Source organism: Lactuca virosa, chromosome 2 (assembly GCF_052849685.1).
Source record: "Lactuca virosa cultivar CGN04683 chromosome 2, Lactuca_virosa_CGN04683_v6, whole genome shotgun sequence".
Classification (NCBI taxonomy): domain Eukaryota; kingdom Viridiplantae; phylum Streptophyta; class Magnoliopsida; order Asterales; family Asteraceae; genus Lactuca; species Lactuca virosa.
In genome coordinates, this window is record NC_136427.1 from 189,775,446 (window position 1) to 189,789,255 (window position 13,810).

General features: G+C 41.2%; 2 protein-coding genes and 1 pseudogene across 2 annotated transcripts; 2 read left to right on the top strand and 1 right to left on the bottom strand.

Annotated features, from left to right (window-relative positions):
• Window positions 1-8,149: 8,149 nt before the first annotated feature.
• LOC145158061 (septin and tuftelin-interacting protein 1 homolog 1 pseudogene) lies at window positions 8,150-10,275 on the bottom strand (annotated as a pseudogene).
• Window positions 10,276-11,093: 818 nt separating this feature from the next.
• LOC145158062 (uncharacterized) lies at window positions 11,094-12,682 on the top strand. Its single transcript, XM_079077013.1, has 4 exons — window positions 11,094-11,410; window positions 11,730-11,824; window positions 11,955-12,263; window positions 12,348-12,682. Exons 1-4 carry the CDS (start codon window positions 11,094-11,096, stop codon window positions 12,680-12,682), a joined length of 1,056 nt encoding a protein of 351 aa, XP_078933139.1.
• Window positions 12,683-12,730: 48 nt separating this feature from the next.
• LOC145158063 (uncharacterized) lies at window positions 12,731-13,420 on the top strand. Its single transcript, XM_079077014.1, has one exon. It carries the CDS (start codon window positions 12,731-12,733, stop codon window positions 13,418-13,420), a length of 690 nt encoding a protein of 229 aa, XP_078933140.1.
• The last annotated feature ends 390 nt before the right edge of the window (window positions 13,421-13,810 follow it).

The following is a 13,810-nucleotide window of genomic DNA, read 5'->3' on the forward strand; positions in this document are numbered from 1 at the left end:
CGGAACCAAATCAATGCGGAACTCAACCTGCCTCTCGGGAGGCACACCCGGCAACTCCTCGGGAAAAACATCCGGGAACTCACACACTATCGCAACGTCATCCACCAAATTTGGCCTCCCAGCAGCCTCTCTCGTGTGTCCATCACATAGGCTACAAACCCGCTGCAGCCCTGCTGTAAACTCTGCCTCGCTCTGGCAGCCGAACAAAACGCTGATCCACATCGGGTACCCTCGCCGTACACCGTAAGTACTCCCCCACTGGGGTCTCGTATCGTCACCAACTGTCGCTCGCAGTCTATCACAGCCCCAAATCGGCTCAACCAATCCATGCCCACTATGACACACACGTCCCCCATCGCTATCGGGACCAGATCTATCGGGAACTCAACACTGAAGATCTCGAGTACACATCCTCGTATCATCTTCGTAGCATACACCGCTCGCTCGTCAGCTATGGAAACTCGCAGAGGTCGACTCAACGCCTCTCGTCTGCTACAGATGTGCCGACTAAATGCAATCGACACAAACGATCGACTCGCACCCGTGTCAAATAATACTAAGGCAGGCACAAAACTCACAAGAAAAGTACCTACACATATCATCATATAAGCACAATATCTCAACTCAACATAAATGAATGAAAGAATACATACCAGCCACGACATCGGGCGCTGCGCGGACCTCCTCCGCTGTCAACTGGAAGGCTCTCCCTCGAGCCTTCGGCGCCTCGGCCTTCACTGGCCGAACCTCGGTAGCTCTGGCAGCAGGTGCAGATCCCCGTGCTGATCCATGCTGTAACTGCGGGCACTCGGCCTTCCGATGGCCAGTCTGGTTGCAATGAAAGCAAACCATGAATCCATTGGGGCAATCCTTGGCGATATGCCCCTCCTTGCCACATTTGTAGCAAGCCCCCGATCGACAGACCCCATCATGTCCCTTGCCGCACTTTCCGCAAGTGCGGCCCTTCTGGCCTCCAAATCTCGTATCAGCGGACTTGGCCCGCTTGGCTGCCGGCTGAGACTGTGCCGGCCGCCGATCCGTCCCCTGAGACTCGGCCTCCTCCCTGGCCTGTGTCTCCAACTCAATCTCCCTCTTCCAGGCATTTGCCTGAAGCTCAGCAAATGTCCGATAAGTCGAGTTCGACACGAACTCCTGGATATCCCTCCTCAGAATGCCCAAATATCGGCTCATGCGTGCCTGCTCAGTAGACACATGCTCAGGGTAGAACATCGCCCTCTCATGAAACTTCCTGGTAACCACAGTAACAGAATCAGTACCCTGTTTGAGGGTCAAGAACTCCTGAACCAACCGTTCCATGTCCACCGGGGGAACATACTCGTCTCTGAACATAGTGGTGAACCTCTCCCAGGTCACCTCTAAAATCTCTGCAAGAGTGAAGCTCGCCGTCACGAACTTCCACCAGTCCTTCGCTCCCAAGCGAAGCTGGTTCAGCGCGAACTGTACCCTCAGGTGCTCCGGACATGAACACGTGTAGAAGCATCCCTCGATATCAACAATCCATCTCATCGCAGCGATCGGATCCTGCGTCCCATCAAACTCGGGTGGCTTCGTGTTGCTGAACTCCCGAAACAACAACGAGTCACCTCCCTGAGGCCTGGCAGCAGCCACAGCTGCAGTAGCTGCAGCAGCAGCAACCTCAGTCACCGCGGCGTACCGCTCATCGAAAGTCTCAATCAGTGTGGTCTTGATAGACCCAAACATCTCCGGAATCTTGGCCCTAATCGCCGCCGCCACCTCATCGTGGATCATCTGACGAAGCTCCTCATCACTCACGCCACTCGGATCAGGTCTGTGACGTGTCCCAACCATGATGTCTCTGAAATATAACATAAAAATATCAGAAACTCGCTCGAGTAGACTCGCACTCGATAACTCACCTCACTTGTTCCTTGGTACCCAAAGGATTCTTACTTAGGGTGCGCACTGCTCCGGTGCCTTCAGTAGTACGGGCCCTATACTACCGTCCACACCGCATCAGCATTCACTCTAAGTCCTCCTCCTTGGATCCCAGATCACAAGCACTCTATATCTCACTGGCATAGGCTACCCTTCGGTAGACCCCTCATCAGCTCCTCACTGCTACCTACTCGCTCTTAAGCATCGAATAGCAGCAAAAACCCTCCTAGGCTAAGGCATCACAAAATCAGGCCACTCTAGTCCTAATATGAATACCTAGCCAACTCTAGCATGCATATCATATCATAACATATCTCATAACACATAATGTAAGGGTATTTTGGGAAATCACCGTTCAGGCGCTGGCTGATCGTACACACTGCTTCCTTCTGCCTTTCTCAAAATCTTTTACTCTTTTAAGAAAAATTGTTTATTTTATGAAAAACTTTCTCAATTCCTCAGTTTGAGTTCAGATTCATCCGAAGATGCACCCGAATCCCTCAAACCAAGGCTCTGATACCAACTTGTAACGACGTGAATTTTCAAAACAAATTTTCATTTCTAAAACATACTTTCATTCATAAAATATCAGAGTAATCCAATGTATCACATGATAACATAATAACAAATCCCAAGATCTCTAAATACATAAATCCTCTCAGTGTGTACGGATCACGTCGGCGCCTTTTTACGGTCCTCGCTAGTACCTGAAACACGTATCACAACAACTGTAAGCATAAATGCTTAGTGAGTTCCCCAAAATACCACATAGCGCACATACGCCTTTCCAGGCCATAACTCTATAGGATCTTCCGATCCATGTGTCTCAGGCGACTTCCGTCCCAAATCCCGGTAGACCTTCCGGTCCTACCCGTATCGACCTTCCGGTCCGTAACCTCTTAACCTTCCGGTCCATACCATACATAACATACATAACACATATATATCACATAACCGCATATAGCACATACATATCACATAACCGCATATAGCACATGCATCTCATAGCATACAAGACCTTCCGGTCACACGTAGGTACCCTTCCAGGTACAGTATAGTGAGAAGACTCACCTCGTATGATGTCTAGTAACTCACGTGCTCGATATCCCTGAATCTCGAAACAACGACCTAGCCCCGCCTAATCACATAAAGTAATTATTTCAAATCATTAACGGCTCTCAAGGCTAGACTATATTCCTTTCTACAATCCCACAGAAGGGTAAAAGACCATTTTACCCCTCCTTGACCCAAAAGTCCAAATGTTGACCAAAACCCTAAAAGTCAACGAAAGTCAACAGGGCAGTACGCGGCGCGTACCAGCTCTTGTACGCGGGGCGTACTCCGGTGATCCAGAATCGGGGTCTCGGACCCTTATGCGGCGCGTACTGAGATTTACGCCCAGCGTAGGTCTCAGTTTCAGCCTTCCTTGGATTTTGGTCTTAAACGGTTAAGACACTCCTTCAACTTCCAGATCTGACTCTCTTTAAACCTCTTAACCCGTAAAGTCGGAACCTTTAAGCCTTTGCATGGATGTACGGTTCACTTCCAGGTTCTGGAAGAGGTTTCATGAAGAGCTGGGTACTCGTCTGCACTTTAGCACCGCCTTTCACCCGCAGACGGATGGTCAGAACGAGCGGACCATCCAGACTTTAGAGGATATGATGCGGGCGTGTGTTTTGGACTTCGAAGGTAGTTGGGATACTTACCTTCCACTGGCGTAGTTCTCCAATAATAACAGCTATCATGCGAGTATCGACCGTCCTCCTTTCGAGATGTTGTATGGGAGGAAGTGTAGGACCCCGATATGCTAGGGTGAGGTGGGTTAGAGGGTCATGGGGAGTACCGAGGTGGTATTCAAGACGACGGAGAGGATCCAGCAGGTTCGGAGTAGGCTTCAGACTGCTCAGAGTTGGCAGAAAATTTATGCCGACAAGCGTCGATCGGACCTGGAGTTCCAGGTCGGGGATATGGTGCTCCTGAAAGTGTCGCCTTGGAAGGGCGTCATTCGATTCAGGAAGCGGGGAAAGATGGGCCCCAGATATATCAGACCCTTCAGGGTTGTAGCCCGGGTGGGCAAGGTGGCATATAGGCTGGATCTGCCAGCCGAACTCAGTAAGATTCATAGCACTTTTCACATCTCTCAGTTACGGAAGTGTCTGGTGGACGATTCGACGGTGGTACCATTAGAGGATATTCAGGTGGATGACAGCCTGAATTACATCGAGCGGCCAGTGGCGATCCTTGACAGGAAATCGAAGGATCTGAGGAACAAGAGAGTGGAGCTGGTAAAGGTGCAGTGGCAGGACCGCAATGGCTCGGAATGGACCTGGGAGCCGGAGGACGAGATGAGGGAGAATTACCCCGAGCTTTTTCGGGACCGAGCAGCAGACTTCGAGGATGAAGTCTAAGATAAGTGGGGGAGATTTGTAACACCCGATTCCTGGTATGCCTTTAATTCAAGTATTCTTATGTTTTCTCTAGGACTCGACGAGTTGGAGGCCCAACTCGTCAAGTAGAGTCGTGATCCGCGGGAAGTTTAAGTAGTCTACTCGACGAGTCGGGAGACCAACTCGGCGAGTAGACGCTGTTTGAGTGAAACCCTAAATTGAGGGTTTGCACCCTATTTAAACACATTATAACCCATCAACTCAGCCCCCGTCGTCCAGAGTAAACCCTAACTCGAAACCCTAGCCTTTTTTAGTGTGTTCTTGAGCCTTGTGGTGTTGCTTTGTGTGATTGAAGCTTGAAGAATAGAAGGAGGCTTGTGAGATCAAGGGGAAACAAGAAGATCCAGAGTTTTGAGCATATTTCCAGCTTATTAGAGGTATAAAGCCGAAACCTTGTCTATTCATTGTCTAGATCTTGATTTTGGACTTTTTCTTCATCTTTCTAAGCCCTAGTAAGGATGTATTCGGGATTGAGTATAATAAGTGAGTTTGTGCTTCAGATCTAGGGTCATTGAGGGTCCTTTTGGCATAAAGGTGCCCACTTTGTCGCCATAAACACCCCATGCATCTTGTAGACCATCTTTTATGGCTTTTTGAGCCAATGATCCCATGCATGTGCACCAAGCTTGTGGCTTTACGAGTAAAATGGACATTAGGAGGCCAGATCTATAGTTTTGATGTGTTAAGACCCATTTAAATCGACTGTATAGTAATGGTCAAGGATGGACTCGGCGAGTCGTTCTTAGGACTCGACGAGTCGGGGTGTAATGACCACCAAATCCCTTCTGTCGATGGACCAGATGAGAGTGTGTAAGGTCCCTCAGTTGTTTGGGCTCTTAAGGGACCTGGGAATCATGGGACTCGACGAGTGCTAGAACAAACTCGGTGAGTCCAAGGCAATCTCCCAATCTTTGAAGATGGACTCGAAGAGTTGTTCTTATAACTTGGCAAGTCATAGACTGGACGCACTCATTTGCTGAAGATGAACTCGACGAGTTCAAGGAAGAACTCGGCGAGTCGGTTGAAGATTGACTGAAGTGTTGTTGAAGGTGAACTCGTCGAGCTCTTGCTAGACTCGACGAGTGGGGACGGGTTTGTAGTATTCTATGGACGAAGGGACTCGACGAGTTGGCAGACCAACTCGGCGAGTCTGGTCAACCAAAGAGTTGACTTGACCAGGGTTTGACTTTGACCTGGATTCGAGTTGACCCTTGTAGGGGTTGTGAGTACAAGTTGATTACTTAGAGGGGTTGTCGTGTAGGGATTGAGGAGTCGAGGAGAGCCGACTTTCACACCGAGGGTAGTGCAGACACTACACGACTTGGAGGTGAGTTTCCTTCTAGTAGGGGTGGGTCTACGGCCAAAATGCCGACCCACCAGCAAGGGTGTTGCGTAGATGATTGTCTTTGTGATAATCATCTAGGATTGATGTGCGATATGATTATTGTGCTTGATATGATCATTGTATTTGATATGCTTGTTGTGCTTGATATGTATTAGTAATAGCAGGGGTGGAATAGTCCCCAAATACCGGTTGAAAGATATCGAAGGGGAGGGTAGCTCCCGGATACCGGTTGAAAGATACCGAAGGGGAGGGTAGCTCCCGGTTACCGGTTGAAAGATACCGAAGGGAATGGTAGTTCCCAGTTACCGGTTCAAAGATACCGAAGGGGAGGGTAGTTCCCAGTTACCGGTTGAAAGATACCGAAGGGGACGATAGTTCCCAGTTACCGGTTGGAAGATACCGACGATTATGCATTATTTGGTATGGGTATGATGGGGGAACTCACTAAGCTTTGTGCTTACAGTTTCAGTTTTGGTTTCAGGTACCTCTTCGTCTAAGGGGAAGTAGCCGGCGGTGTAGCAGCGCATCACACACACATATGGTTTCCGCATGTAGATTTCTGGAATTGTACTCTGATTTTTATTACTTTTGATGATATGGTTTTCAGACACGTTGTTATGGTTTATATAAATTGATATGACATTGGCAATGTTTGGCAAACTATTTATGAATCTTGTATTAAAAAAAATAAATAAATAAAAAAATAAAAAAAAAATTGGCTTCGAAATTTGAGATGTTACACAAAATTTATGACCTTTTAATATTTATTTCGTAATTAATGCATACACCAAAAACAAGATTATCCTACTTCACATACTTAGAATTGCCTTTTGGATGGCAGGAATTTAGATTTGGGGCTTAAGGGCGTTAATTTTTTCTTCTCTGCACAATTGACGAACTTTGAAATCTCATTTAAGGATAGGCATGGGTTTGACTTCAAAAATTAAGGAATTTTTTAATTGAATTAAAATTTCCATGACAATTGTTTTGTTTTGTGGGTAGTGTCTAGTTACCGACCAGTACCATTTCTGAATTTTTATTTCCATTGATGTAATATTTTTTGTAATAATTTCAATCTCTCGACATACATATTATTTATAAATTTGTAACAGTGTAGAAAGAACATTGGTGATTAGGCCGATTAATGTTTCAAATTTTGATGTTTGTATAACTATGAACTGTCTATATTTGTTTATTGTAATTTAGTTTTTTCAAGATTCCCTGCAATCTTTATCTTTTTCGCAATTGGAATCTGTCCTATTTGAACCAAGGGAAAACAACCAGACGTTGGGAAACAAAAAGAGACAAATACCTCATCGGTTGGCACATCAAGACCAACAAAGAAAATGAAATAGGTATGCAGATAACAAATCATTTGTGAAACTTTACAGAAATGTTTTCCAGTGATCGTCCCACCAAACACTTTATTAAATACCAATTTACCAAACATAAAGTATTGATATGTTCATTTCCACATTAGTTGTTATGTTTTTATGGTACTAAATCTAAAAGGCCAACAAGCAACTACATTTCCTCTCTAATAGTTTATCTCAATCATATTATTAGTTGTTACATGTGATATTATTACTCAATAATGTTACATTCCATATACTTATTTTGTATTTTTTATCACGCGTTTAGAATTAATAACGTGACTTTCACTTATTGAGGTTTATTCATGTGTTGTTATAGACGATACAATCAACTAAAACATAATACCCATATTCAATCAACTCTTAAATAGTCAACCATCTGTTTCAAAACTCAGATTTTTAAAATTTGTACATGTGGTTACTTTGAATTCAAGATTTATATCGACTTTTCATGAGTGTTTATTCAAATTCAGAATTACGTTTGCTTATTTATAAATCAGAGTTTTGTATATTGATTCTTGATCTATTAATGACTAATCCATATATTTTCATGGGTGTTTATTCAAATTCAGAATTACGTTTGCTTATTTATATTTCGGAGTTTTGTATATTGATTCTTGATCTTCTAATAACTAATCCATATTTTCATTGATGTTCTGTGGTGATCACATATCACCTAACATCAAAGGGATGGGGATGTTTTTTCACTGACATATATTAGAGGGGAAATTTATCAATGTCGTCATCTGTACTATCGTCACATGTCTAGAAAACGAAATTGAAGAAGTGACTAAATTAACAAAATGAACAACTGATTCTTGAATCAGCTTCAACCTGGGTTCTACTTCTGTCATCAGCCCATGGGTCGTGCGTGCGTGCGCGCGCGCACACACACACACTAATAATTAATACCACTCATTGAACCGGAGATCATTGATAAGCAAAAATATATAACCATTAGAATAGTAGTGAAACCAAACAAAGGTATAGTAGATCCATTCATATATATGAACTAGAGACAAACCAATATATCAAAAAAAAAAGAACCAAATAAATCACTTAGAGAATTTCAGCCTCTTCTCAGAACCCAACCCTTGTCCAGGTTCACCAGTTGCTCAAGGGTTACAAGAGACCATCTGTGTTCAGTTTGAGCAAACAGCTTTTGGTTGAGAGAGTCTATGATTACACTAATGTTCCCAAACCTAAACACTTGATGGCCATCTTTCATTCTTCCCACTATAGGCATAAACAGCAAATCATTATCTTGTGCATAAACTCCAATAAGTTCCTTCAAACTCATATCAACAATACCAACACCACCAGAACCTGGTTGCTGTCCCTTTGCTGCCTGAGGTTCAGAGTGGGTCTTGATGTTTTCTCTGAAACCTGGATGGACAACCTCCAAGCCTTCAGCCGCCTGGTTCATCATGTTCAGACCAATATTAAGCCAGTATCTTACATGCTCATTCGACAGAAGCTGGGGTGGGATAAGATCCTTCCAACCCAGGTACCAATTTATAACTTGTTGAAAATCCGGCTTTGAACATAACCATTGGTACAGAACTTGTAGCCACTTGTTAAAAAACACGTCCATTATACGAAGCATGTGATGAGTCGGAATCGCACTAGCCCAAGTCCGGACCCAGTAAAACTGGTCAAGCTTCTGATCTGCTGGATTGACTTGGAATTCATGCATGACTGCCAGCAACTTTGGAATGATGTATCGGACCATCGTCTGTTCCCAGCTTGTCGGGTCAAAAACAGTCTTCCAGGGAGACAATATGTAGTAAGCTGACATATCACTTGGGTGCCAAGCATGAAGAACATTTTCTAGACGATTCCTTATGGTATGATGCAATGTCTGGAGCTTCTGCCCCAGCAATGGCAGCCATGGATGGACCCACGAATGTATTGGTATGGTTTCCCGACGTGGGTCCCACGAGTCGACAGCAGACGCTAACTTTGGCATGACAATGTTGTCAAGTATGGTTTGAAGAGCAGAGTGAGGGAGTAGTTGTTCCCAAGAATCTAGGAAACGGAGTAAGGGTTGAGGGTCCCTAGCTTGCATGGTGTTGGTAGCAGATATCCTTACAGCTGGGAACACGGCTTCCATAAAAAGCTGTGTGTAAGATATCTCATTTCCTTTCAATAAATCTTTCCATACCGACATAACATTCAAACCGTGTAACGGGTTTTGCAGTGGGTCCCATCCTTGGAAGACCCTACTCAGCAAAGGCAAGGCAAAAGAGGACGCGATAATAGCCAAACCAAACAGCTTGTACTCATCAAGATATTGTCTCTGTAAGTCCCCGAATGACATGGAAACAGACTCTAAAGTCAATGTCCCTAACAAGCTCTCCTTTGTCAACCGTTCCACCACATACACCATCTCTTCCATGCTATCAAGTTGTTTTTTCTGACGGGTGGCATCATCTTTTAGCTTCTCCTTTTCTTTTTGCAAAGTCACAACCGTCTCTCTCTCTTTTCTCAAGTCCCACATAATCTTCTTCATATCAAGTTTAGCCCAGGCAACAATCAATCTTATATTATGTTGGATGGGGCTTGACTTTTCTTCTTCTTGTTCTTCTTCGGCATTCAGATTCTCTAAACTTGTCATCACCCGAACTTGTGGTCCCCTCATGTCAAACACTTTCTCAACAACATCCAACCCTTGTTCTTGCTTCTTCATCAACAGCTCCTCTGCGGTTATGTACTCTTTTTCCTTCTTTTTTAAAACACCTTGTTTTAACCACGTCTTCTCTTTTTGTGGAAAAACCTTAATCTCCTCGATTGGTTCCTGCTCTTTATAATCATTGAACCCAATTCCCATATTCTTGGGACGCAACTTTACTTCAATCGGAGCAACAATACCTTGTGCATTCTTCCCTAGCCCACCTCCTCTATACCCCATCTTCTCAAGCAACTTCATTCCGATACCTTTTGTGTGCTTCTCAAACACACCAACGTCTTTTCCAAATCCTAATTTACTCGACTTCTTCTTGTTTAATGATCTGGACCTCTCAAGTACACCAACGCCTTCACCATCTTTTTTGTTATCCTCTTTGCTGCTGTCATGATCCATTGGCATCCTGGACACATCTTTCCTTCGTTTTTCCTTGGAATCACTGTCGGTGTCAAACATACCATACAACACATCGTGCTTACGCTTCCCGTAGTTTAATTCTTCCTCCATAAACCTTTACCCACTAATTCTTAAATAAACACTCACGTCTCAAACACAACCAGAAACTAAAAAAGAAAAGGTCTCAGACTGGGCACAAGATTCACGATTTAACCAATTACTGCTGAAACGTTGAGTTGCCCCCTTGCAATTTGCGCAGGAACGAGGGCGAATTGGGTGGGGAGATCAAACAACTGATTTGGGAACACCGTGAGATGTGGAACTTGGTCTACAAGGAATTGGATTGAAAGAACTCATTTAAACCCACAAGCCACAAGATATATAAAGAATGCAAACGATTTTATAACTTGATAAACACGCACTTACCAAGATTAAACCCATCTAATATATCTGACGTAATTAAATTCGACCTAAACTATTATTATCAGAAAAACAAATAACCAAATTTGTTTAATTTTCTTAAGGTTTAATTCTTTTTTTTTGAAAAATACATAAAATATTCTAATATAATATTACACCGTAAATATTCTAATGTGATTTTTAAAATGTTAAAATATTCTAGTATTCTACTAGATTTGTCATATATGTAAAATATTCTAATATTCTACAAGAATATTCTAATATTCTACTAGAATATTTTACAAATATTTCAAAAAACAGTAATTTTTTTTTGGATAAAAAAATGAAGAAAATAATATTATAAAATTTTTTTTTGAAAAATTTTCAATTATTTTGCATTTTAAAAATATTTTTTATCTATAAAATGAGTGGATAGGATTGCGTCTCCCCATCTCACAAACTATGGTGGTCTAACACGAAACTAATCATTTATATATATAAACAAGGGTCCTGTTAGAGCTACTATTTCTATGGTGCAAAGCAATAATGATTCCGATAAGAACGATGCAGTGGATGAAATTAAAGAATACTATGACTGTAGATATATTTTTGCATGTGAAGCTTCATGGCGGATTTTTAAATTCGATGTTCATTATAGATATCCTGCTGTGATTAGACTACCTTTTCATCTTCCAGATCAACAACAAGTTGTATATGAGGCAGACGATGACATTGAAGATGTTCTTGACCGAACTTCAATTGCTTCTTCAATGTTCACATCTTGGATGAAGTGTAATGAAATCAATAAAGAAGCACGGAAACTGACATATGTTGAATTTCCTACAATGTTTGTTTGGCACCGTTAAGATCTGATTTGGAAGCCAAGGAAAGTTGGATATGCGATTGGTAGAATTCACTCTGTTTCACCTAAACTCGGAGAAGCATATTTCTTAAGAATTCTTTTAAATAAAGTGAAAGGTCCTAAATCATTCGAAGAAATTCGCACAGTCAATATATGGTGAACTATGTTCTTCTTTTAAAGATGCATGTTATAATCTTGGCCTTTTAGATGATGACAAAGAATTCATCGATGCAATTAAGGAAGCAAGTCTTTCTGGATCTGGTTTTTATCTACGGTTCTTATTTTCTACGATGTTATTGTCCAGCAGTTTGTGTAAACCAGAGATAGTTTGGCAAAACACTTGGGAATACCTGTCAGATGGAATTCTTTACAATCAACAACAGAGATTAAAGTCTCCAAGTAATATAACTTTATCTGATTATTATTAAAAGAGTATCATATACAATTTCAGTATAAATTCAATTATATTTTATGTCCCAATCAATTAGTTTTTTTATACGTTCCAATTAATAAATTATTTTCCGTATAGGTTTATCACTAAACGAAGATCAACATAAAAATTTGACTTTGTTTGAGATAGAACAAATTTTACTTCGTAACAATTCCAGCCTTAAAAAATATGGAAAGATGCCTTACCCAGATGTTGATTCTGTTTCATCTTCAAACAGTCGTCTTATTACCGAGGAGCTAGATTATGACATTCCAAATTTAAAGAACGATTTTGATCGGTTGTTTGTTGCATCAACAAACGAGCAACGAGACATTTTTCTTGATATCATGGATGCAGTTAAACATAGTAGGGGAGGTGTATTCTTTGTTTATGGTTATGGTGGAACTTGTAAGACATTTCTTTAGAAGACAATTTCTGCAGCAATTAGAGCTTAAGGTGAGATTGTTTTAAATGTTGCTTCAAGTGGGATAGCTTCATTATTATTGACTGGAGGCCGGACAACACACTCTCGGTTTATAATTCCCATAAATCTAACTGAGGATTCTTTTTGTAGAATAAATCCAAAGAGTGATCTTTCCAGTTTAGTAAGAAAAACCTCATTGATCATTTGGGATGAAGCACCCATGGTACACAAGCATGCATTCGAAGCTTTAGATCGAACTCTGAAGGATATATTAAAGTGTGCCAATCCTACGAATTCAAATATTCCATTTGGAGGGAAAGTGATTGTCTTTGGAGGTGATTTCAGACAAATTCTACATGTTGTTTTAGGTGGCAATAGACAAAACATTGTTAATGCTTCTTGAAGTTCTTATTTATGGCAACAATGCAAAGTTCATAAATTAACAAAAAACATGAGGTTAACAGTTGGAAGTGATCAATCTGCTAATGAACAAATAAGGGATTTTGCAACTTGGCTTTTAGACATAGGAGAAGGTAATTTTGGTGGTCCGAATGACGGTGAAGCAATTGTTGATATTCCAGAAGATATTGTCATTACTAATCCACATGATCCTATAGGTTCATTCATTAGTTTTGTATATCCTTCTATACTGGAAAACTTTAACATTGCTGATTATTTTCAAGAAAAAGCAATACTTGCTCCGAAGAATGAAGTTGTCCAAGAAATAAGCAATCGTTTGTTGTCATTGTTTCCAGGAGAACCGACAGAATACTTAAGTTCAGATAGCCTATGCCGATCCGAGTTTCTTCATGGTCAGTTTGATACAAATTTATACTCACCTGATGTTTTAAATGATCTTAAAGTCTCAGGTCTGCCAAGCCATAAGCTCATTTTAAAAGTCGGTGTTCCAGTTATGTTATTGAGAAACATTGATCAGAAAAATGGCTTATGTAATGGGACTAGACTACATGTTATATCTTTGGGCAAACGTGTTATTGAGGCAGTTATCTTATCTGGAGGTAATATTGGAAACCAGACTATTATTCCAAGAATGTCTTTAACTCCTTCTGAAGACAAGATCCCCGTTCAAATTCCAAAGAAGTCAATTTCCATTGGATGTGTGTTTTGCAATGACAATTAATAAGATCCAAGGACAGTCTTTATCGAAGGTTGGTTTGTTTTTCAAGGATCCTGTTTTTAAACATGATCAATTGTATGTTGCTTTATCCAGAGTTCAAAGTAGATAAGGATTAAAATTGTTGATTTTAGATAAAGATGGTAGACTAACAAATAAAACATCCAATGTTGTGTATAAAGAAGTTTTTAGAAATTTGTAAAAAACTTTGTACAGTTTTATTATTTATATAAATTTCAATATTTTTTTAGTTAAAATTATATTTCATTTTATAAAATTATAACTTTTTTGCATATCTACAAATACAAAATACCAATTGCATATTCAAACCACTAAAAGTTCATAATTTCAACCAACAATTATGTCATTATCATATTACTGCAAAACATTTACAAT